The sequence below is a fragment of the Peromyscus eremicus genome, chromosome 13 (assembly GCF_949786415.1).
Source record: "Peromyscus eremicus chromosome 13, PerEre_H2_v1, whole genome shotgun sequence".
NCBI classification, from domain to species: domain Eukaryota; kingdom Metazoa; phylum Chordata; class Mammalia; order Rodentia; family Cricetidae; genus Peromyscus; species Peromyscus eremicus.
In genome coordinates this window covers 51477131-51502994 of record NC_081429.1, presented here as the reverse complement: position 1 = coordinate 51502994, position 25864 = coordinate 51477131, and the positions used below count along the sequence as shown (strand labels likewise).

General features: G+C 44.1%; 1 protein-coding gene and 1 long non-coding RNA gene across 3 annotated transcripts in view; one reads left to right on the top strand and one right to left on the bottom strand.

The window, feature by feature from the left end:
- Window positions 1-23223, top strand: part of LOC131923676 (uncharacterized) — a 97571-nt gene extending 74348 nt beyond the window's left edge. The window contains exons 3-5 of the long non-coding RNA XR_009382653.1: window positions 7505-7735; window positions 20746-20889; window positions 23041-23223. This is a non-coding gene — a long non-coding RNA (uncharacterized LOC131923676). The remainder of the gene's footprint in view (window positions 1-7504; window positions 7736-20745; window positions 20890-23040) is intronic.
- Window positions 5355-21224, bottom strand: Tmem237 (transmembrane protein 237). Of its 2 annotated transcripts, XM_059278803.1 has the most exons (10): window positions 20710-21224; window positions 17575-17712; window positions 14286-14403; window positions 13372-13529; window positions 11155-11278; window positions 10708-10899; window positions 9473-9546; window positions 8536-8626; window positions 7495-7616; window positions 5355-5509 (listed from the first exon to the last, which is right to left on the bottom strand). In XM_059278803.1, the coding sequence occupies exons 1-10, from the start codon at window positions 20927-20929 to the stop codon at window positions 5448-5450; spliced, it is 1299 nt and encodes a 432-aa protein (XP_059134786.1). In that variant the 5' UTR covers window positions 20930-21224; the 3' UTR covers window positions 5355-5447. The 2 variants fall into 2 exon arrangements, with proteins under 2 accessions (XP_059134786.1, XP_059134787.1); XM_059278804.1 differs by lacking the exon at window positions 17575-17712.
- Window positions 23224-25864: the final 2641 nt, after the last annotated feature.

Genomic DNA, 25864 nt, shown 5'->3' with positions numbered 1-25864 from the left:
TGAACAAATTTATATCTCTAGGTATTTCAGTCCACTAGTGCTACACAATTTAAGAAGAACAGAAATGTGTTTCTCATAGTTCTGCTGTCTGCTGGGAGTCCAGTCTATGCTTCCTAAATAGTCCCTTGAGCAGTGTCCTCTGGATATCTGTGCTCACATGACAGGGTAAAACTAATGAAGTTTTGGCGTGTCCTGCAAGAATTTTACCTGTCTAGGTCTGAGGTTTGGTCAGGACAAGAAGCTCAGAATGTGACAGTGTGCTCCCCAAAGCCACATGGTAGAAGGAGAACGTGAGAGACCAGCTCCCACCTTTTCCCCAGGGTACTCTTGAGTAGGGAGAAGTGAAAAATATAGAGGTTTTTACTATCTCTATTAGATAATAAAATTAGATTAGATAGAAATATAGAGGGGAGAGAGACAGATAGAAACACAGGATAGCCTCGAGAGGGCCTGGATCAAAACTCACCAGCCCCTTCTGTCTCTACTAAAGGGCTTTTTAAAGGAATGCCAAGGGGTGGGGCAAAAGACCTCCCCTCCCCAGCACAGCCAAGTGCAGACCATCCCAGACACCTGGTGACCACGCACGTGGTCAAGCCGTCCTCTAATTCTGCTCTGCTGGGTAAAGCAAGCTCAGATCTCACTAGGAAGCTTTGTGGGCCTCTACAGGAGAACTGACTCCCACAGGTGTTCTTCTGACCTTGCTGTGCACATCCACACACACAAACAAAAAACCAAATAAATGTTAAAGAAATTTAAATTTAAAATCTAAGTATATAATTTTACATTGAGAGATAAAAATCAATGAAATATAATTTCATTTGAGGGACAACTAGGAAAATTTGAAAATGGACTAGATGTTAGATATTATGGTGTTATGTTTTCTGGTTGCTTTAATGATACCGTGCACTCAATAGATAAAAGTCCTTAATTCTTAGAATAAACATCCCTTCAAAAGATTTTGAAAGAAAAAAAGGGGGCGTACAAAGAAAAAGCAAACGAGGTAAAAGTTTAACATCAAACCTAGGCTGATATCTCACAACATTGTGTTTTCAAATCTCCAGAAGATGCTACTCTGAAGGCCTGGAGAGATGGCTCAGCGGTTAAAAGCACCTGCTGCTCTTTCAGATGGACCCGAGTTCAGTTCCCAGCACTTACATTGGATGGTTTACAGCTACTTGTAACTCTGGTTCCAAAGAATCTGACACTTTTTCTAGCCTGCACAGGTGCCCACACATGTTCACACACATAAAATAAAACCTTTTTACTTTTTAAATGCTGAGCTGAGCTGGTGAGCTGGCTCAGCCGGTAAAGATCCTTGCACAAGACTGGTAACCTGAATTTGGGCCCCAGAACCCACCCATGTAAAGGAGGAAGGCGAACCAACTGTGCAAAGTTTCCCTTTGACCTCCACGTTTACTGTGGCACAAAGCCCCTCTCCCCTCATTTATACACACATACGATGATGACAGAGAAGAGGGGGAGGAGGAGCAGGAGGGGAAGAAGAGGAAGAGGAAGAGGAAGAGGAAGAGGAAGAGGAAGAAGAAGAAGAAGAAGAAGAAGAAGAAGAAGAAGAAGAAGAAGAAGAAGAAGAAGAAGAAGAAGAAGAAGAAAAGAAGATTTTCTAAAGTGCTAAGCTCACTCACCTGCCTGACCTTTTTTGTGTGTGTGCGCCCCATCTCTACCAGTAGAAATCACATCCATTTTACAAAGCATCACTCACATCAGACCTCACCCACAAATCTTTCCTAGATGCTTCCATTCTTAGCTCTCTCTCTAAGTAGATTAAGAGCCTCTAGAATGCAGACAGTATGTTTATCATGTATTCAGCCTCCCTATCCTCTGCTCCCATAAACCTGTGGGGGCCACAGAGATTCCATAGTGTGGCCTTATTCCATCGTGACTCAAGGTCAGAGAGTCCAAGCTTGTTTTGTCCCTCAAGGCTGCATAATAGAATGTTTTGGCCTAAGGAGTGGTTACCAGGTGTTTTATACTTCAAGGTCAAATTACAGGATGTTTTGCCTCATGGCTACTAGATATTTTGAGAATTAAGGAGGTGTTTACACTTGTTTGTACTTTGTACCTTGAACCATTGTGTCCTTGAGAGGCGGAGGTCTTTCACCTCTCCCCTTGCTGGTGTATAAAAAGCTCATGAGGAACAAACTCGGGGCAACTGTGGTATTGACCCAGAGCCCTCCCAATACTATTCTGTGTCTCTGACTTTTTCTTTTAAGTCGTACGTCTCAATTTTTCATATCTATTATTTCTTAATCCTCACTCCTCCCTCCAAGGACTGTTGGGTAGTTGGGTGGGACCCAGCATAAACTCAGGCTTCATCCTCAAATATTCAGATTTGACAGGTCTGATATTCTCATCTATGGCTTTAGCCGTTTGCCTTGAGTTAATCACTGAGACATTCATCTGCAATGAACTTTCCTAATCATCATGGTCAAAGGAATCTTTGGTATGCATTGCTGAAGGATTTGTCCCATCAACTGCTCAGGGACTGTGTGCTTGCTGGGGTACATCAGGAGATTTGAAATCCAAGTCATATTCAAAGACCACCCTTCCAGTGTCAATTGTAGCATGAATCTTAAATGGTCTAATAAAAACAAACCTGCAGCCAGTTATTGGGGTGAATGCTGGAAGATCAGAGAAGCAGAACAAGCCACAGCTACCTCACCTCACCAGTTCCTCAGCTGATCCTGTTTCCTCAGACTGGAAGCCTCTGAGTCCTTATCCAAATGAATCTCAGCTGAACTGCTTCTCCAAAGCCTGAATGCTTATACAGCCAAAAGCTTCTAGTTTCTGGTCTTCACGCCTTATATATCTTTCTGCTTTCTGCCATCACTCCCTGGGATTAAAGGCTCGCTTTCTGGGATTAAAGGCGTGAGTCACCATGCCTGGCTGTATCCTTGAACACACAGAGATCCAGGTAGATCTCTGCCTCTGGAATGCTAGGATTAAAGGCGTGTGCTACCACTGCCTACCCTCTATGTTTAGTATTGTGGCTGTTCTGTTCTCTGACCCCAGATAAGTTTATTAGCGTGCACAATATTTTGGGGAACACGATACCACCACAGTCAATTATGACGTTATTCTCCATCTGCAGTGCAAGGCTCCCCTTTCTCTGTGCTCTTGGGAACATACCTAGCAGCTTTGCAACACAGAGCTGCTATCTCTTAGGTCTGTGCTTCAAGTCTAGTACCACAGCACTGCATTGCTTTCTGAAGGCTCTCTAGGAGGACCTGCTGCTCATCCTTGATAGAATTCATGGGGCTGGAATATCTGTGTCTCTGTTGACTGTTGGGGTCACTGATGGCCCTTCCATCTTTATAAGCAGAAGCATCACAACTGACCAACAGCTCTTGGATGAGATATGGAAAGGTTTAGTCCTTTAGAAAACATCATCAGGCTACACTGTGCGACTCGTATCATGGAAGAAACTCTCCCTATTTCAAGATTCTTAGCCCCAATACCATCTATATAACCACTTTTGCTGTGAGAAGTAGTATACTCCCGGACTCCAGGCATTAGATCATGAATGGCTCTTAGGGGCCATTACTCAGCCTCCTACATCCCCCACAGTAATAGCAGCTTTCCCTATTTCTCCTTGATGACACAGTCCAGATGTGATCAATCTCAGCTCAACTTCCCTGCAGTAGCTGCGAAGCAGACGCCTATGCTCCCAGCTGCCGCCGCCAACGTGAGAGTCATTGCCAATCACAGTGACAACGGGCAGGATAGTCAGCATTGCCTGTAGAGTCACAATTCTATGACACCTGCTCAGCAACCCTGGCCTTATAGACAGCAAAAGATGTTTCTAGTATGGTGCTTGCACCAAATACAGACCAACCCTCAGGGACAGCCACCCCAATGTTCAGTCTGTCAGTCATCTTCTATACAACATTCAGTTGTGTGCTAATCAGGGAGGCCCAATAGTTAGTTCCAGGAACGTATCCAACAGCCTTTGAGTCACTTTCTGTTCCAGCAGGTCTTCTCATCGATGGACACTGTAGGGCGCACAGACACACCACCAGCTGAAGAAGCATTTCAAGTGTGTGCAGACAGCTTTTTTCCATGCAGAACCCACTCCACGAGTGGAATTTCTCAGAAATCTAAAGATACCTGACAGAGTTTGAGAATGAGGATGGTGAACATCCACTCACGTTTCTTGTGACTCACAAGAAGCAGGACCTGCAACCTCAGCATTCAAGAGGCTGGGAAGGAGGATCAGGAGTCTGAGGTCAGCCTGGGATACTCATCGAGACCCTTTCTCATCAGACAAACAGAAACACAGGATGCGGCCCAATGGTAGAGCACCTGCCTACCAGAATGAGACCCTAGGTGTAATATCCATCAACTGTAAAAAGGCAGCGGGGAGACTCTACAGAGGTTAGCCCCAAATCACAGGCCTGAGCCAGTTCATGGCTCATGGTTTGAGTTTGTTGTTGCTGATTTTTGGTTTTTGAAATGGTTTCTCGTGTAGCTCAGGCTGGACTCATGCTTGCTAAGTAGCTGAGGGTGGCATTAATCTCCTGCCTCTCCTGCCTCTACTTCCCAGGTGCTGGATTACAGGCACACACCACTACGCCTAGCTGTTACAGCTGTTTTTCTAAAGCTCCCCACAGATCCTGATGTGCAACCAGATAAGAGAACCAGCACAGATTTTAAAAGGGAAAAATAAAACTTATAAAACTTTCAAACAAAAATATGTCTGTTTTATTGCCATGAAGTAAAGCATCTTTCAATTTAAATTACAACGTAATTCTTACATGATACACAAACATTTACCAGATTCAGAAAACACAAATTTTATACTGTAGTGTGTTCAATAAGGAGACATCAAAAATACAAAATGAAGGCATTTCCCTTCTACCCTATTCTCTAAATTTACATTTAAACGTGATATCTATTCTATAATACTGAGGTTATGGCTTTTTTAGATTGGTGCTTTTTATTATGATTATGATTATGCATATATCGAATTTGAGAGAACAGGAAACAAACACTTTCGCCTGCTTTTTTAGCCCATTATCTCCTGTATCACCTAGGTGACAATACTATAGAAATTAATGTTGGGTATAAAGACCAGATACAATTGAAACATTTTTCATAATCTTCAGACGCATTTCAGCATTATATAACAAAAGCTCAATTATAAATACACATATACATATCTTATAAAAATATGCTTAAAAACAAAGTGGGGAAATGCGGGTCTTTACTACAGTGGAGAGTGGGCACTGTGCGGGTCTTTACTGCGGTGGAGAGAGGGTACTGTGCGGGTCTTTACTGCGGTGGAGGGTGGGCACTGTGCGGGTCTTTACTGCGGTGGAGGGTGGGCACTGTGCGGGTCTTTACTGCGGTGGAGGGTGGGCACTGTGCGGGTCTTTACTGCGGTGGAGGGTGGGCACTGTGCGGGTCTTTACTGCGGTGGAGGGTGGGCACTATGCAGTTGGCTGGACTCCTTTCTCAGGGTACTCTTCCACATCAGAGAAGAACATTAGCTCTGGAGAAGAAAATGAACATATCACACTTTAAACATTTCCTCAGCTCCTCAAAAAAGACTTTTCCGGCTTAATAAATACTCATGTATGCATGGTAATACAAAGTCCTCAAGTTCGAGTGTAACTTATTCAGGGAGTCTTTTATCTAAATGCTAAGCTAGTAGCAAGTGTACATGTTTTATATTTTTAAAAGTTCAACTTTTAAGTTCATTATAAACCTCTTAAAATAAAATACCCATAATAAAGACAATGCAACACATCTTACCAAGAAAATTAAGTCGCCTAGGAAGTCTAGAATCATTAAAGAGCTCAGAGGTCTAATTCTATCAGGTAATCTAAAATGCAGGGGAGAAGTAGAAGGATTCTGAACTAACATTAGGTGTCTACTAAAATACCTTAATATGCTATCCCATTTCATCTTCAAAAGACCAATAAACTAGTTATTACTCTCATTTTGTTTTCACTTTTTAAATTTACCATCCTTAAAAGTCAGCAGGTTTCTAAAACTCCTGCTATGAATCATACTCATTATAATTAATATGGAACCTGCACACACCAGCCAGATGCAGCGTCAGTCCCAGCAACACTCCAGAGTGCTGTTAGTTGACATTTTCATAATTAAACTATTGTTCCACATAGAAACATTACTTATTATTAAAATGTCAAGAAATATAAAAAAAAAATTAAACCTTGAGAATACAGAAAATAAAAGTCCTCTGACATAAACCAGTAAATAAAAAAAATCTTTGAATGGCCAAAAAACATACCTTGTGAGAAAAAAAAAAAAACCAGCAAAATATATAATGTGCAATGTTTTTGTGTATGAATGTGTGTGGTGTATACATGTTCATATGAGTGTGTGCATGTGTGCACATACATGTAGAAGCTGGAGGCTGATGTTGGCTGTCTCCCTCTATTGCTCTCCACATTATTTTTGAGGCAGGGTCTCTCACCAAAGCTCATCAGTTTGGTGAGGCTGGCTGGCCATGAACTCAGGGATCCACCCGCCTCTTCCCTCACCATGCTGGGACTGCAGGTGCACAACGCTGTGCCTGGGTTTCCACAGGTGCTTGGAGCACCTCATGTCTGCATAACAAGCACTTTGACAACCAACCAGCTACCCAGCCCCAAAGCCCAAGACAGCAAACTGGGTAAAGCAGCAGGACATTTAGAGGGACAAGAGGATTATAACAAATACGGTGCATCCACACAGGAAATACACACGGAAACCACATCCTGGTTTGGTGTAATCTGTTCACATGTACATATGGGCAACGCTAATTAAGCTTAATAGACTGTATATTTATACGCATATAATTTATACACATTTACATCTGTAACAAAAATAATTATAGAAGAAAAGGTCATGAACGTGGAAGGAGGGACATGGGAAGAGTTGGGGGTGGGCAGAAATGATGTAACTACAGTGCTCATGTGTGAATGGATGAAAATGGGGACGCCCTGTCAAGGAGGTACAGTGTGTAGTAAAATACCAAGTGTTCCCAGAGCTCTTCCTGATGAGCTAGCTGTTTGCTAACGGGAGTTTCCCTTTGAGTGTTCTGAAAAGGGCCTGGGGTCTAGAGATCAGTGACTTCACTGGGCACTGGGCACACTGAAGGTAAACTAAGAATGGACAGGGTCTGTGCCAGCGAGACTCACTTCTGTGTGATAGAGGTTATACTGATGAAGCGTGACGTCATCAAGTGAAGACTGAGGATAAGGAGAGCAGAGCTTTGGCAATACCCAGACATTCCATGAAAGCACACCGTGCCGATGTGCAGAAGGCTAAGGCCCCTCATTAAGTGTTTCCAGGCTCCAACTCTCCAGGCCCCCCACCCTGTTTCCTCCACCATTCTGAGACCTAGCTATTTTCATTGTCCTTCTGATATCTTATTTCAAATGTATTTGTTATTAAATTATTACTGGAAACTTTATAAAATCAGGAGAAAACACTTATCAGAATACTCATATCTTTTTATTTTAATACCTTCACTAAGATCCATGGCTGGCCTATAAGACAGAAAGAGCCAGGACAACCCAACCAGAAGAGCCACCACCAAATTCACGAGGATCCACGGCCCAAGAATCCGTTCCTCGACTTCCGCTGCCCTGGAGAAGAGAAGCAAGCGCTCAGTAGAAATGCCTTCATTCTTGTTCACAGGTCCAGATGGAACTACTTCATAAACTTTTAAAAAGTAGTCCTCTCCCAGAGCAACACCAAGTATGAGGTAAGCAAGAGTCTCCCAGAACAAACAACTACAAAAGAAGCCTCTGCACACACCTGCATTCAAAGCCAACCTGAACTCTAAACAGATCTCTGTAGATCAGCATAAATGAAAAGCTGGTATTCCCCTCAAGAGTCCTGACAGTTTCCCTTACAACACCATGGCAATATTCCTCAATTGACTATCTTCTCTTTCTCTCTTAGCCACCCCTATTCACTCTCTCAAAACAGACTGGAATTTCGGCATCCTATAACCCCAGCAGCAGCTGGCCACGCGTCTGAAAATGCCTGTTCCCCCATAGTCTCTTCTAGCACCACTCAGTTCTTGGCCTCTATTCCAGGCACCTGCATACCACTGCTCTGTGGTCTTAGGGTTCCGCCTGGGGTAAAGACACGGGGCACCTCCAGTCCACTGTATGATGACTTGAAGAGTTAAAACATATTTTTGAAAAGAAGACAGTTCCTTTAAAAATCCAGGTATAAGTGGGGTATAGTGGCTCTGCCTATAACCATAGCACTTAGGAGGTACAGGCAATATGATCAGGAGTTCAAAGCCAGCCTCAGCTAAATAAGGAGTTTGAAGCTAGCCTGGGCTATTTGATACTACATGTCGAGAAAAGCAAAAGTAAGCTATAAAAAGGTCATTATCCATTAACCAACAGAATAGGTATTTTCTTCTTGTGGTTTATTATAAACAGAAATGTGGGCTGGTTGTGATCTATGGATGAAAATGTGGAGAAGTATCATTATTCCTCTGTGGCTGCTGCTACCATAACAACTGCTAACATTACTGTGAATTCTTACCAGAGGCTTCCATTCACAGAGGGTGTGTAAAGGTGGATTCTGTCACTTGTCATTTGCTGACTCAGAGACAGTATTAGAGCAGCAAAGTACACTGAGAAGAAAAAAGGTCAAATTACTAATAATATTACCTTCTGTTTATGTTGGATTTATAGGTTCTTTAAGGTGAAAATAATCCACACTTTGGCGAATGACTACACAAAAGAAACTCACTTAACTTCAATTGGCAGCTTTTCATTACTTGGCATGGATACGGCACAGAGTGTAACACATGAGCACTACCTTATCATCAGAACTGGCGAGAAGGAACCTAGACCATCTTTTAAGAATATGGATGACTTGCTTGAGCTCCTCAAACTAGCTTTAATAAAATTCTTGTAACCCAGAACAAAATGTGTTGTAGATTGCCAGAAATACATAAGTGGTACTTATTACTAAAAGGCCAGGCCAGCTGTGTCCGCCTAATGCCAAGTGGAAAAGACAGCGGCCAAATAAGTAATGAAGGGCAACACATTTAACTTGGTTATTTTTGGTGCAGGGCATTAACCCCAGGCCCTCACACACAAACTCAACTTCTGAGAGTCCTTTAGATGATCGTCTATTGAAAACCACTTGTAAGCCAGGCATGGCGGGGCATGCTTGCAAGTCCCAGTACTCAAAGGAGAGCAAAGAGGATGAGAAGTTCAAAGCTATCCTCAACCACATAGGAAGTCCAAGGCCAGCCTGGGCCATGTAAGAGATCCTTCCTCAAAAAAAAAAAAAAAACCTCTATCAAAATTACTCCTACCGTGTTTTAAATTACAATTTCACATGCTTAAAAAGTAATGATTCATATAAAGAAATAATATTAAAAACTTCTGTAAAGTATTTTTCTTGGTTCAACACAACAGTATAACTCACTCCTCAATCCTAACAGCTGTCAAGGTAAACTATTACTTACGGAAGGAAGCTAAAGCCGTTGGCTCCAGGGCCAGAAAGTTCCGGATGGCTACTGATGTTTTAGCAAAGTCCGTCCTAGAACGAAATGGGAAAGTCTCTGTCACCGTCCGGCTGGTACCTCCCCCTTCAATCTTCTCCCTTCTCGGGTCTATCGTCGCCCATGGGTCTCTAAGTAGCTAAAGTTTAAACTTAACAGGAAAGAGCATCTACCTTGTTGCAAAGGCCACATCAAATATCCAACAAGAAGACTATTTAGTATTATTGCAAAAATCACTAGCTTCCTCCTCTTCCTGTAGACCATCAAGCCACAGTGCTGGTTGGTTTTGTCAACCTACACAAACTAGAGTCACCTGGGAAGAGGGAGCCTCAACTGAGAAAATAACCTCCATAGGACTGGCCTGTAGGCAAGTCTATGGGGACATTTCCTTGATTAAGAATTGATGTGGGCGAGGGCATCCTGGGACAGGTGGTACTGGGTTGTATGAAAAAGCAGGCTGAACCAGCCAGTGAGCAGCACTCCTCCATGGTCTCTGCTTCAGTTCATGACTCCAGGTTCCTGCCCTGTCGAGTTCCTGCTGTGGGTTCCCCTGATGGGGGAACAGTAAAGTGTGTGATAAAACAGACCCTTTCCTCCCCAAGTTGTTTTGGTCAGTGTTTTATCACAGAAACAGAGAAGCAAACTATGATGACAGTAAATAGGCAGGAATTTTTTTTGGGGGGGGGGGGGTGATTTTATTTCATTTTATTTAGTTTGTGTGGACAGCTATGCATACACACACACACACACACACACACACACACACACACACACACACACCCCTCCAGCTATGGTGTACATGTGGAGGTAGAGGACAGCTCTCAGGAGTTGGCTGTCTCCTTCCACCATGTGGGTCCTGGGTAGCAAACGCAGGACGTCAGGCTTGACAGCAGGCATCTGGACCCACTGGGCCATCTCTCCAGCCCTGCTGATGGTTAAAACATGGGTTGACCTGTGTTCCCCAAAATAAGTGATGAATGTCTAAGCCTAGTACTCATGAAGGTGACATCGTTTGGAAACAGGATCTCTGAAGATACAGTGAAGCCACACGGTCATGCTAACCCAAAGACTGGTTTAACAATGATGACGTCGATATCCTATCACTCTATTTTGAAAACTCACAGTTAGTGACATGGTTTGTTCACCACTTCTCCCTGAAGCAAAGTTAGAAGGATGATCTCCTGTCACAACAGCCTCACCTGTCAAACGCTGAAACAGTACTCAGAGCCAAGAGCAGGTAGAGAAGGCTCTGGAACGGGTATGCCAAGGGCTTGTACTGCTGCAGAAGGTTGGAAAGGTCAGAGAGCTGATCTCCCGCGAGAACGTAGATCACGACAATGTTCCACACAGCACAGCCAGCCAAGAAGCCATGCGAAAACAGACCGATCATCCTGCACGGAAAAGGGTTTAATTACACACCAATCACTAAAATAGAAAGCTAAAGTATTTTTAAAATCTCTTCACATAAAATAAAATTCAACATATTATGGAAAGAACAAGTGGAATGTCTATAAAAATAAATCTATATACCACTGGAAATTGTTGATTTTGTTTAAAGTATGGAACAGGCATGGCTTTTTCCTTTTGTTTTAAATGGTGAAATCTAATTAACATATGCTTAATGAACATCAACAAAAAGCGGCCACCTGAAAGCCCGGTGCACCGAAAGCGCCACATCCCGGGTGGTCCAGGATGGCTTCATGTCCATCGACACATCTATGTTTTCTGTGGTCTTTATCAACTCCGAACGATCTGCCGCCTGAAATCTCCCTGGAGAGCAGAGCAGAGCAAACACAATTACCAGTGACTAGCAAGAAAGAACCCATGTGAGAGCCTCGGCCCAGCATACCAGTGCATGCCTGTCACCCTGGCAGCGGGTTCAGGGGTTCCAGGGCTACATGAGAATCTGTCTCAAGAACAACCAAGGGCTGGAGAGATGGCTTGGCAGTTAAGAGTGTTCTTCCAGGGACCTCTGTTCAGGCTCCAACGGCAGCTCCAGTTCCGAGGGCTCCGGCACCTCTGGCCTCCACGGGTCTTCGCACACACATCCACATATCCACACACAGAGTCATACACAAACACAAGAGAATTAACTGAAGCAAAATAAAATCTTAAAGCAGAAAAAAAATGGGGGGCGGGACCTGCTCCTGAGGTAAAGGTGCTGCTCAGATCTAGCCTGATGGCCTAAGCTTGGTCCCTCGACCCAAACAAAGGTAGAGGGACAGAACTGACTCACAAATGTGTCCTCTGACCTCACACACATGTCATTCATATAAACCACACAAGCACACATGCTTAAAAAAGTTAAAAGGAGGGCTGAAACTAAGACTGAACTTTTCCTGTTTTTTTTTTAATCTTTTTTGACTGTAAGGTTTTTTTTCTCTCTTTATTCACTTTCCGCAGCTTAGACGTACAATTTCCTCATCTTTAAAAAAAATAAATAATAATAATGCAATGCCAATAAGCTTTCTTCTCAACCCAAAGTTGATGTTAAAATGACAATTTTAAGAGTCAACGGTATTTAATGAGATACAGCAATAAACTTTCAACTCATAATTAAATTTAAAAGCCTTTAGCATGACAGTCTATAAAGGTAACTTAGAGACTTCAGGAATATTAAAATTAAAATGTTAGGAACTAGAGAGACGGCTCAGTGGCTAAGAGCTCTTGCCGAGGACCTGGGTTCAGTTCGCAGCACTCACGTGGTGGCTCACGACCACCTACAGCTCCAGTTCCAAGGATTACATAGCCTCTTCTGACCTTTGCAAGCACATGTGGTACACATAGGCAAAATATACATAAAATTAAAAAAACAGGTTTCTAAAAATAAGTAATTAAAAAAAAATTTAAAATGTTTACAATATCAGGGCAAGCTATTTGAAAAATTCTTTAAAATTCTTGAGAAAAGATGTTGGAGTGTGCACACAGCCTTCTGTATCAGCAGGAAGGATGTTGGAGGGTGCACACAGCCTTCTGTATCAACAGGAAGGATGTTGGAGGGTGCACACCTTCTGTATCAGCAGGAAGGATGTTGGAGGGTGCACACAGCCTTCTGTATCAGCAGGAAGGATGTTGGAGGGTGCACACAGCCTTCTGTATCAGCAGGAAAGAGGTAGTGTATTTCATAAAGTTCTCCTGAGATTCAGGAGTGAGACTTCACACTTACACTGGTTAGGAAGGTTCTTCTTCCAGAACTGACCTCAGGAAGCAGGCAAGATTCCATCTCAATTACCCTCACAAAACCTGTTGCTCCGATGTTTTAAAGGATGAAAGAATAACTAATTTTCTCAAAAAAAAAAAAATTTACTGGATAGCCAACAGAACCATGTGTGCCTTTTATGATCAGTTCCTCAACAGGAAGTTTTTACACTAAAGGAGACCAGCATAAGAATGACTGGGTAACACGGCTAGAAGAAGAAGGGATGAGGGGATGGGCCAGCTGGTGAAATGCCTGTCCTGACAGCTGCTGTCATGCTTGGAATCCCGGCATTCAGGAGCAGAGACAAGAGGACGATCGATCGCTAGGGCTTGACGGCCAGCTGGGCTGGGCTAGTGGACTCCAGCCCAATGAGAGGCCCCGTCTCACAGGAGGTAGACGGTGCTACTTAAGGGCAACACCTGACCCGGGGGAGGGGAAACTGCAATCAAAACATATTGCATAGAAAAAAAAATCTATTTTCAACAAAAAATAAATAAAATCCAGCTGGAAAAAAAAATACCATAATAACAGTTTTGTGTGTCAATTGTCATTCATATTTTTTATCATTTCCTTCAGTCAGGTCATCAGAACTATAATTTCCAGGTTAAAGATTTCCTTCTACCATATTTAGAGCAACTGTACTCCAAAACATGAAATTACTTACGGCTTTTCTCCACAAACACTTTGCCGACGGGCTGGCTAATTCCAGTGGGCGCTGTGAACCTCGAGTGCTGATCCAGAGTGCGTTGCTCGTCCGTAATTATGTCTTCATCTTCGACTCCCAGCTCATTAGCATACTGTAGTTCGGCTGGCTGGGTTTTCCTGAAATCAGAGACAATCTTTGAAAAAATAGATTATGCCTGAATTTTTAAAGACCCACATAAGAAATTACCCATGAATGTAATGGAAAGAGTCCTGAACTTGGAATGTAAAAATAAGCTGTTTACTCAAACAGATTTGTTATGAACTAGTACAGTCTCAAACTGCCCACATTTCTGTGGATCTCAGTTTTCTCATCTAGAAAACGGTCATTGACTGGACTAGAATTGCTCCTGACTTAAAATTATAAAATTCTAAATATAACTGATTATTGTTTATAGAGTCATTTTTAAGTACAAACAATCAATGTTGTAACTTCCAGGGTATTTTTCACAAAGTATGCTCTTGTATATTATATGAGACTTAACTTCCTATATTAAAACACAATAGTTATGCTTATTGCAAAATAGTTCCAATTCCATTAACATAAAGAAACAAATCACAGTAGCTTGTCTTTAATCATTAATCTTTATCTCACTTTTTGAAACTCATATGAAAGTATCTTCTTCATTTTATGCTTTTTTAGAGATGACTCCTTAGGCTATTTCCATATACTATTCTTTTCTTTTTTTGGTGTTCTATACTTTTCAAATTTCTCATACACTGGTTTAGCTTGTATTCCTATAATACCACTTATCCTGACATATACAAATACAGTGTTTTCCAAGACCCACTGAGGAGCTACTATTCCAGATCTCTAAATTAAACACCGGCACCACCTCCTAGGGAGAGCTGGAGAGAAGGATGGGTAACTATTACTTTGCCTTCCTTCGTGGTTTTGGAATCACTGGCTCCGCAGGCGCCTCCACATCAATGCCATTTTCATTTCGTAGTGAAGATGGACTGGATGGCTTTCGAGTGAAGGAAGTCTCCAACTCTGAAAATGAGATGTGACGCATGATTACAAGGTAAAAACAAAAACAACACAGTCTCCTTACTTTTGGGAGACCAGAGAACTTGAAGATTTTGATGAGTTGGACCAATTCTTGTCTATTAAGGGCAGTGCTGGTGTTTGAGACAAGGTCTCACTATGTACCCTCAGCTGCCCAGGAACTTGCTGTGTAGACCACGCTAATTTAAATTCAGAGAACTGCCTGCTAAATGCATGTCACAACATACTCAGCTAGGATTAGGTTTCTTAAATTTTTTTCCATATTGGTTGACATTAAAACTTGAAATTATAGTACAGAAGTGTAAAATTTTTTTAATGAAAAACTTAGCCAGGTGTGGTAGTGCACGCTTTTAATCCTAGCGCTCAGAAGGCAGAGACAGGCAGATCTCTGTGAATTTGAGACCAGCCTGGTCTACACAGTAAACTCCAGGCTGGCCAGGGCTACACAGTGAGACCTTATCTCAAACAAAACACTGACATGTGTTAACAGTGCACACTAGCCTCAGAGTTACTCCTTCACTTTGTTTTATGTTGACAAAGTCAGTCTACTGTCCTGTTCTAACTACTATAAAAGTAATAAGTATTCTCACATGGAAAAAAATGAAAACATGCTTTGTTCTTGTTTGTTTTTTTAACCTAATCACTGTTAGCACTGCTAACATCCCCAGTTTTCACTGTGTCTATGTGTGCTTAGACCTATGTTCTGGATTGAATTATGTTCCAGAAACACACATGCAAGTCCTAACTCCCAGAACATGCTAACATAACTTTATTTGTAAATAGAGTATTTGTAGATATAAACAAGTTAAAATGATGTCATGCTGGGTGAGGATGGACCGTAAATCCAATGACAGGTTTCTTACATAAAGAGAATCAGGGAAACAGGACAGAGATTGGCATTATGCTTCCACAGCCAAGGGATGCTGATGATCGTCAACAATTACTACAATGTAGTCGGACTTTTCTTTGGACCACCACCTCACAAATAACTACACAAAGACTTATTATTAACTATGAAAGCTTGGCCTTTAGCTTAGACTTAATTCAACTAGCTCTTATAATTTGATCTGTTTATATTAATCTGTGTTCTGCCATGTGGCCCAGCTGCCTCTCCTTAGTACCATATGCATGACGTCTTCTCGGTCTCACTGGCATCTCTGCCTCTCTTCTTCCTCTCTCGCCCGGAAATCCCGCCTATGCGCTCCTGCCTAGCCATTGGCCACTCAGCTCTTTATTAAACCAATCAGAAGGCACCTTGGCAAAGACACATCTTCACAATGTACAAAAAGATCATCCCACAACACTGGCTGCTCCAAGTGGCAAGGAAGGCACCATCCCTAGAGCCCCTGCAAGTAGCGTGGCCTTGTGGACACCTCGATTTTGAACTTCTATCTTTCAGAACTATGAAGAAATAAATGCTGTTTCTTGAAGTCTCCCAGTTTATGGTAACTTGTTACAGCAACCACAGGAAATTAATAATAAGTAATAACAACATTAGTATATTTTTGTGAAAGTGAGACACCCCCCCATACATACTGTTTTATAACCTTTGTTGTTGACTCAACAGTACTTTGCAGATGGTTTCCCAGGACACTACTTCACTTGAACAATCCTTCTAACCTGTGCTCGTTTTACACTTTTTTAGATAAATTGTGATTATTTAACCACAGTGTTCTGGGGGTTACCCACTTCTACTGTAAAGCTAATATCCTTTCATTGTATCAATTATTACAGCTGTTTCTTACTCTTAGACATCTGGACAGACTGATGCAATTTATGCTTCTATTACTGTATTACTGTACTTATTCCCATTAACTCTAGCTTTGATTTTATTTTTGTATCGTGGTCTTTTTTGAAACAAGATCTTGCCTTATAGCTTTGGTTAGCCTGGAACTCATTATGTAGCTGGCCTACACCTTGCAATCCTCCTGCCTCACTCAGCCTTATGAGTGCCGGTATTACAGGTATGTACTATGCTCAGATCAACACTAGATCTTTTTTTTTTTTTTTTTTTTTTTTTTTGGTTTTTCGAGACAGGGTTTCTCTGTGTAGCTTTGCGCCTTTCCTGGAACTCACTTGGTAGTCCAGGCTGGCCTCGAACTCACAGAGATCCGCCTGGCTCTGCCTCCCGAGTGCTGGGATTAAAGGCGTGCGCCACCACCGCCCGGCTTAACACTAGATCTTCTAATTGAAAAAGCAAATAGCATTGCTAACTTGATGTGCAGCGCGCGCGCGCGCGCGCGCACACACACACACACACACACACACACACACACAGTATTTTTGTTTACATTGAGAGCACTGCCCGAGTCACAGATACTCAAAAAATGGTAACTGTCGTGTTGTGGAATATTTGTACACTGTGTGAAGATGTGTTGCTGTGATTGGTGTAATAAGAAGCTCAATGGTCAACAGCTAGGCAGGAGAGATAGGTGGGACTTCCTGGCAGAGAGAGGAAGGGGAAACGCCATTGAGAGATGGAATGAGTTGGACACACAGAATGGGACAGAGGTAAAAGCCATGTGGCAGAATGTAGATTAATAAAATTATGAGTTAGCTTACGTTATAAGAGCCATCGGAATGAGCCTAAGCTAGTGGCCAAGCTTTCATAATTCATAAGACTCCGTGTCATTATTTGCGGGCTGGCGTCCCGACGAGCAAGCATACTACACTGTTGTTTAATTCGATTGTTGTTAATCCAGAATTCATCTCACTAATCTGAAATCCACTTTATTTACTAAATTCTTGCATGCACTGAGATCTGAGCTTTCTGTTTTAGGCCTGAATTTTTTAACTTCTTCTCTCATACACTACATATACGTGATCAAAGAACCTGAAACGAGGCCTGAGGTCGCTGGAGCTGAAGTGGTGGGTGTTTTAAGAAAGCAAGCAAGAACGCAGCTATGGCCGGGCGGTGGTGGCGCACGCCTTTAATCCCAGCACTCAGGAGGCAGAGCCAGGCGGATCTCTGTGAGTTCGAGGCCAGCCTGGGCTACCAAGTGAGTTCCAGGAGAGGCACAAAGCTACACAGAGAAACCCTGTCTCGAAAAACCAAAAAAAAAAAAAAAAAATGGAAAAAAAAAAAGAACGCAGCTATGGGAACAAGGTTCAAAATCACACCTTCGGTCACTGTCTAACCTTGGTCTCCTCACATACCAGGAGGTGGCCTTGTCTTCTTCTGCCTCCTCTGGACAGGAGCCTCTGGGGCCTCCTTGAGCCCGGCGGCTGGCGGCTCACTGCTCTCAGAGCTCCTGTCAACAACGGGCTCAGCGAGGCCTTCCGAAGAAGCAGACGCTACAGCAAGACAGGAGGGAAACGCGTCAGTCAGCCTGGCAGAGACCATGAGTCAGAAAGACGGCCAAGGGTACCTACGGTGTTCTCTGTATACCAACACCTTCTCTTCCCTGAACTGTGCCCTGGAGACTTCATGCCTCCCCTCTCTAACTCTGGGCTTTGTGTGGGAAATAAATAAATGTGGGATTAGGAAGGCTGAGGAGGAGGAGAGGGCCAAAAAGAAGGCCGGCAGAATGAAGAGGAGGAGACATCGCTTCAGAACATTCAAAGCATTCAAAAAGGTGCAAATTCAACGTGACATTATGGTGATATTTTATTTTGTACTAAAATGTTATTTGTATGTTAATAAATAAAGTTGCCCAGGGGTCAGAGCTATTAGCAAGCCATAGGAAAGCCGGGCGGCGGCGGTGTACGCTTGTAATCCCAGCACTTGGTAGGCAGAGCTAGGTAAGTCTCTGTGTGTTCAGGGATACAGCCAGCATTGGAGACAAATGCCTTTAATCTAAATACCAATCATAGAAGACCTGGAGGTCTATACAGACAGGCCGTGACGAGGCGGTCATGTGGTTGGGTTTACAACCAATGAGAAGGCAGAACCGAAAGTCTATATAAAGACTTTAACACAGGAAGTAGCTCTCTTTCAGAGAGGTAGGACCACCGCAGGAGAAAGGGTAAGGTTTTAGGTCTTAGCTCTGACCTCTTGGCTTTCTTCTTTGCATTGGTTCTGTGTTTCTTATTTAATAAGACGGCTGGTTACATCTACATGACATAATAGACAACTCTTGTCCCCTGCCCTAAGGACTCTACCGCCTCCACAGTTCCTTCCTTCAGTAGTAAGTCAGCGCGTGATGAATTATTTTTTTTTGGCGGGGATGGGGGGGTCGGGGGTGGGTTTCAAGACAGGGTTTCTCTGTAGCTTTGGAGCCTGTCCTGGACTAGCTCTGTAGACCAAGCTGGCCTCGAACTCACAGAGATCCACCTGCCTCTGCCTCTCAAGTGCTGGGATTACAGGCATGCGCCACCACCGCCCGGCATCATGATGAATTATTAACTGGAGGTAACAGGTCATCTAGAAGTTCCAGCTTTTCCCTTAATGAAACCTTCTAACAGAATTTCAATATAATTTGGGAAATTTGAATCATTCTTAACTACCTTCTCTCGCCTACTGCTATTCCTTACAAAATAAGAATAAAAATATACTGAGAACGAGGGCGAGTGTTCTTGGCCTCACTGGCATCTAGAGGAAGGCCACCTGTGGCTCGAGATGTCGGTGAGTGGAAGATCATTTGCACACCACGTGGGGGCCTGGGCTCCCCTAGCACTGGGAACACACGGCGGAGTTCCACAAATGGAGGCCAAGTTACTTTTCAGTCACTGAACTAATGAACAGTAGAGCCTGGCATGGGGCGGTTTCGTCAGGGATTTAGAGAGAAAGTGACACTCCCAGGCTTTATGATGGTAGAAAGTAACAGAACCTTCTCTGAAGACAAGCTAGCAGAGCCCACGGCATCAACAGCACACCCCCTGCCACCGCTAGCCACTCTGGAAACACCCTTGCCCCACGAGCCACTACTGTACGTGGAACTGCTCTACAGTTTGGAACGAAGGCTCAAAGTAAATTAAATGACATTACATTAAAGATTAAATACTACTACAAAGTCACTGCTTGGGGACACCCAGAATACTCTAAGGAAACAAGACAGTACCCATAGAATAGGATTCCTGATGGGCTGGGAATCCTGGATGGGCTGGTAATCCTGAATGGGCTGTTAGTAACTCAGACTCAATACATTGGGAATTCATTACCCTCAATAGTCACTTTTGGTTTTCACTATTTTCCTAGTGGGCTTGGAACCTCAAAGTATACTACAACTCAAACAGTATACTACTGGAACCACCCTCAGCATGGTTCCAGTAGTATACTGTTGCTCAGTGATGTTTACAACTGTGACTTAGAAAGTGGGCTCCAGAAACGTCCACCTGGTCCCAGACAGTATCCAGCCCCTTGCGCTGAGGTAAGGGTCTAGATTGGTTCTGGCCAGGGGCTTGAATAGAAGTGGTATGTGTCTGTCTGTAGCACTGAAAGTGCCTGATCTTGTCGACCTCAGAGGCTAAGCAGGGTGAAGTCTGGTCAGTACTTGGATGGGATTCCTACACAGACTTTCAGGCTTGTGAGAGGGTTAAGTAAAGAGTGAAGAGATTAGCCGGGCGGTGGTGGCACACGTCTTTAATCCCAGCACTCGGGAGGCAGAGCCAGGTGAATCTCTGTGAGTTCGAGGCCAGCCTGGGCTACCAAGTGAGTTCCAGGAAAGGCGTAAAGCTACACAGAGAAACCCTGTCTCGAAAAACCAAAAAAAAAAAAAAAAAAAAAAAAAGAGTGAAGAGATTAGCTAATAGTGACTTTGAGGTTCCAAGCCCACTAGGAAAATAGTGAAAACCAAAAGTGACTATTGAGGGTAATGAATTCCCAATGTGTTGAGTCTGAGTTACTAACAGCCCATTCAGGATTACCAGCCCATCCAGGATTCCCAGCCCATCAGGATTCCCAGCCCATCCAGGATTACCAGCCCATCAGGATTACCAGCTAGGTAACTGTGGCAAAGGGGTTCATGGTCCTGCTGTTATTAAAGCCTGAAGACACAGGTGATATGAGCCTGCCTTCAAGGTCTTGCTCTAACACAGATTAGGAGAGCTAAGAATCCCAGGTCCATTATTGTGTTCAAAGGTCTAGAACCAAGTAGAGGTTAAAAACACTCACGTTATCTAGGGACAAAAGACCTGAAAAGCACAACAATACCGTAAACATTAAACATGGGAGTCACAATACTTCATTCTGTGAACGCATCTAGTTATTCTCCAGGCCACCCATGGCCTTGCCTCTCTGTCCTCAACATATTAATGATTTGGTGCCCGGGAACCTTGACTCTGTATGTTGTGCTGATCATGGGCAAGGTTCTGGAAAAACTTATGATTCCCCCATAACACAGAACTTCTTACCTAGTGTGCTTTTCGTTCTGGATTTCTTTTTCTTAGGATGGCTAAGTGGAATATCATCTAAAAAACAGAAAGAACAATAAGAAAAATGGCAGAGAATCAGCTGAACAGAACTTCTAGTAAGGAAGACTTTCCCTCTCTTCTCTGGAGCCAACCAACATTCACATACGAGGGGAATGAAAGGTAAGAAACTGGCAAGGCCAACTGGCACCACCCACAGCATGGTTCCAGTAGTATACTGTTGCTCAGTGATGTTTACAACTGTGACTTAGAAAGTGGGCTCCAGAAACGTCCACCTGGTCCCAGACAGTATCCAGCCCCTTGCGCTGAGGTAAGGGTCTAGATTGGTTCTGGCCAGGGGCTTGAATAGAAGTGGTATGTGTCTGTCTGTAGCACTGAAAGTGCCTGATCTTGTCGACCTCAGAGGCTAAGCAGGGTGAAGTCTGGTCAGTACTTGGATGGGAGTGATATGTGTCATTTGTGAGCCAAGACTCTGAAAGGGCCAGCTGCATGTTGGGGGAAGAAGCTTCACATTAGGAAAACAGAACCACGTGACAAAAGCGGTCTAGAACTCACCACATCATTAACAAAGACAATTGCTCCAGACTGTTGCCCGGTGACTTTGCAATTAACCTAGTAGGGTTTTTTATTCAAAGGAAAAAAAACATTTATTTTGTGTATATATGTATGCATGTGTGTGTGCGTGTGCGTGTGTGTGTGTGTGTGTGTGTGTGTGCGCGCGCGCGCGCGCGCGCATGTGTGTGATGTACACACCACAGCTTGCATGTAGCTGTCAGAGGATAACTTGCAGGAATCAATTCTTTCCTTCCACCATGTGGGTTCTGGGGATCAAACTCGGGTTGTCAGGCTTGGCCGCGGGTGCCTTCACCCACTAAGCCATCCTGGTGGTCCCACTTTGCATTACTTCTAACAGTCTTGCAAGATATTGAGTGAATAAACATTTTGGAGTTGCTAGCCTGTCTAAAGGGGAAGAGGAAAAGTACAGTGTAATACAGAGCTATCAGCAAGTCAAGGGATGGATAGACTTTGGGGGTGCAGAGAGCAATCTAGTGCTGTACACCATACACGATTTTAAAATGGCAGTCACAGGAGACTGTGATAGCAAATGGATACTGTAATTTTATAGACTATATTCAGATTCAATTCTAAGAAGAACAAAGTAAGGAATCAAATAAAATTATCATCATCATCATCATCATCATCATTTTGAGACAAGGTTTGACTGTCACCCAGGCTGTCCTTCAACTCCTGAGCTCAAGCAGCTCTCCTCCCTCAGCCTGTAAGTGGCTGGCACTACAGGTATAAGCCACTGTCCCCAGATTCTACTATGTGGCTGGCACTATAGATGTAAGCCACTGTCCCCAGACTCCACTAAGTGGCTGGCACTACAGATGTAAGCCACTATCCCCAGATTCTACTAAGTGGCTGGCACTACAGATGTAAGCCCCTGTCCCCAGACTCCACTAAGTGGCTGGCAATATAGGTGTATGCCAGTCCCCAGATCCCACTTTTGAATCCCCTAGAGACAGGATCTCACTATGTAGTCCATGCAGGCCTCAAACTCAGCCTCCCTGCCTTGGCCTTCCCAGACTAGGAGTAGCGGTATGTGTCACTCTACTCATGATTTTCTCAGAACACCAAACACTGCAGGAGGATTTTTCACACTAATAGTAAACCGACTCACCTTGAATAGCACTTCATGACCCCAACCAAATGTAATCGGCAGGACAAAAAAAACAAACAAACAAACAAACTTAATTATTATCTGACTGAAAATTGACTTACATCACTACAACCTTAAAAATACAACAAGTTTTCACACACAGTCAGCTAGTTTATAAACTAGCTTATTATCTGTGAGTCGTATACTGTTTTAACAGCACTGTTAAAAGCACTTTGAAAGCACAAATACATATTCCCTACTATCTATTAATTAGAGTGACTAATCGGATTAAGAACTCTTCTTTGTTGGTTATAATCAGCTTAGGCTCTGATGGAACTATTCCCGAAAACACGAGGGCGTCGGGAGAATTCTGGTAAACAAGACACCAGGACATTCAGAACAGACCATTATTCTATTGGGCTAGATTAAGACTTTTCTATTACTTACAGCAATTATTCTCATGACTCAAATTTAATTTTTGCCTCTAAATTTTTAGGAAAAGTCTTCAAAGGAGGTTTTTTTGTTATTGTTGTTGTTGTTTTCCTGAAGCACTGTAGCTTTCAACCACACTATTCCTTTTTTTCTACCTATTTTTACACTTTTAAAGTTCAACCATGAAATGACTGTAAATTATTTTTACCTTGGCACAGGTGGAAGGGCCCGTGGAGGATGCTGTAGGAGTAAGGGAAAGACAAAAACAAAAACAAAAAAAATTCATAAACAAAAGCCGGTGCATCTTACCTTCATTCATCTCAAGTACCACAAAGCTACACATCCCAAAACCTGATGTTCAGATGTAAGATGAATAAAATGGATCAGAGATTCTCTTCAAATCTTTTGGAAGCTGTTTATCAGTGAAACTTGGAAGGTGATAACATAAACTAGACTGCTGAGTTTAGATATGCTATTTCTACATCCCATATAAAATTATTTTCTTCTTACATTTCAACCAACCAGTCTGTCCTATTGTGAGCATTCAGAACAGGATCCAAATGGAGCTCACCAACCTTTACAGGACTTCCATTAGTGGCTAAGTATTGGAAGACAAAGTTACATATGCATATAAAACTAGAACATACCGTGTGTGTGTGTGTGTGTGTGTGTGTGTGTGTGTGTGTGTGTGTGTGTTTAGATATGATAAATAACTATATAGAAGGAATGAAGTGCTACTTTACTTAGGGAAAGCCTCTCTGAGGTTATTTGAGCTGGGACCTGCATGATAAAGGAGCCAACACTGCAGGCAATGGGGCGTAAATGGTAAGGCTTTCCTGAAGGCCTGGGCTCGGAGTGCTCCAGGTAAGAAAAGCGCCAAGGCTGGAGCACAGTTACCAAGGACAGCAGCGTAGAAGCTGGATTAAGTAGGGCCTTGCAGACCAAGGAAAGGAATACGGGTTTTGTTTTATTAAGTAGGAAGCCAACTGAGGGTTTTATGCCACAAAGTAACACACTTTTTAAAAAGATATCTTAAATAGAAATAGAAAACATATTCTAGAACAGAAAGTATTGGTGGTGGAATACAATTTACACGGCTCTACCTGTGTAAGGAAAATCACGTTTGCGAGTTCGGGGAGCATTAGTTGAGAGCATTCTGAAACTTTTCATGATAGAATACCAAGCACCGGAGAGATGCCTCGGCTGTTCAGAGCACTGTTGCTCTGCAGAGGCTCAGTTCAGTTCCCAGCACACACAAAGGAGCTCGCGGACATCAATAATTCCAGTTCCAGGAAAACGGACAGCCTCTTCTGGCTTCTTTGAGCACCAGGCACACAAGTGGTGCACACAGATAGATGCGGGCAAAATATTCAGAAAGCAAATAAATCTTTGAAAGACCTGAATACTAACGGAAGTGTCTAGAAGTCAACTGAATATCTCAAGTATCTCATGCTGCTTACAGAGGGCACTGATTCCAAAGGCTTGCATAAATTTTAGCAATCCACTGTTGTAGTCATCCAAACAGATTCATGAAAATGCTACAAGATTAGGACACTGGAGGATGCCCTAATGCTACCCAGCAGTCAAAATGACAACTGGGAAGGAATGATGGTCCCACGAAAGCGCTACTATTCTCCAGACGCTATGAAGTGGGACCCAGTCCACATTTCAAAAGTCCCGCAAAAAGGACCCATCTCGCCCATCTAGAAACCGCAACCCTACGCCCCTCAAAACCAGGACGGCTCAACGGAAGACTAAATAAAGTCCAGCAGCTCGACAGTACCTGAGGCTCGCTCACCACCTGCTTCCTCCCCATCGCGTCTCCAGGGGCCGCGGCGGAGCCCGGGGCCCAGCACCGGCCCGCCCCGCCCCGCCCCGCTCGCCCCGCCCACCCAGGCGCAGGCGCAAAACGTCATCGGGCTGCGCCCCTCAGTCTGCCGGGCCAAACCCTCCCCACCGTTCCCGCGGGAGGTTTTGGGGTTCCCGGGTCCGAACCCGCTCTGACCCCTTCAGACTAAGCTTGAAGGGAGAGCCTGGGCACCGGCCGACGTTCCCAGGAGCGGAGCGGGTTCACCCACGGTTTCCCGGGAGGTCGTCCTGGTTTGCGCGGGAACGGGCACGGCGTGACCAGACCCGGATCCAAACTCCCCACCGGAAACAGCCGGGAGGCGTCGGGAGGCGTCGTCATGGCAACGCGGACTGCAGCGTGGAGAGGTTCCGTCGGACTCCTCTCCCGTTTGGGACCCCGCCCAGCAGGTACCGCCCAGATCCGGCCCGGTTACAGGGCTGTGCCCACCGTTCCCGGCTCGGCCGGGGTCCCTGCTGGCTAGGGCACCCCCAGATCGCCACGCTCCGGGTCCTGCGCCCCTCGTCTCTCACCGCATGGCCCTCCTCCCCCGGAGGCTCCGACTCGGCCTTCATGATGCTTTCCCGCGGGGCTCCCTAAGGGCAACCGCCGGAGCCCGAGGCCAGCTCCCCGCGACGCCTCCCTCCCTCCCGGGACCTGCGGGAGGCGGCGGCTTAGCGGAGCCTGGAGAGGCCGCCGCCCCCAGGCCTGGTTCCAGCCTTGCCAGGGCCCTGCTAGAGGGGAGATCCTTAGAGCTGGCTGGGTACGGGGGAATCTTTCACTGGCCAGGCCCAGATTTCCAGATCCCCAGCCGGCCTAGAGTGTCATTTATATATGCCATTCTAATAGTTTATTCAATGGGAACGGCTATAAAATCAGGTTCTCAGGAAGATGTTCACAACCACAACCTGTGGCCAAAGCCCATCTCACCTTTGCATCATGTAAAACGACTTAATTTTCCCCGCATTTGTTTTAGATAATATATTCACTTAAGAAAGAAGAAGCTTTTTGAATCCTTTTATTATTTAAAAAAGTGTGTAGAGTGGAGGGAAGTGTGGATATGACGATGAGCAGCCATGGGTGCAAGGAATGCCGCTGGAATTGACGGATCTAGGGAGACCACGATTCCTCATCTTGGAGTTTGCTCATATACAGGCCTCCAGGACGAGTCCATTGCGCTCTACTAATTTGGGCAC

Bases quoted from the DNA above. Each gene is read 5' to 3' on its own strand.
- Tmem237 (XM_059278803.1), bottom strand. From the start codon at position 20,929: ATGCTGTGGGTGGTGCCAGTTGGCCTTGCCAGTTTCTTACCTTTCATT. The intron at 11,279-13,371 runs GTAAGTAATTTC...TCTGCTCTCCAG, and splicing joins AGTGTTTGTGGAGAAAAGCC to GGAGATTTCAGGCGGCAGAT. The intron at 7,617-8,535 runs GTAAGAATTCAC...TCTCTTCTCCAG, and splicing joins TCTGTGAATGGAAGCCTCTG to GGCAGCGGAAGTCGAGGAAC.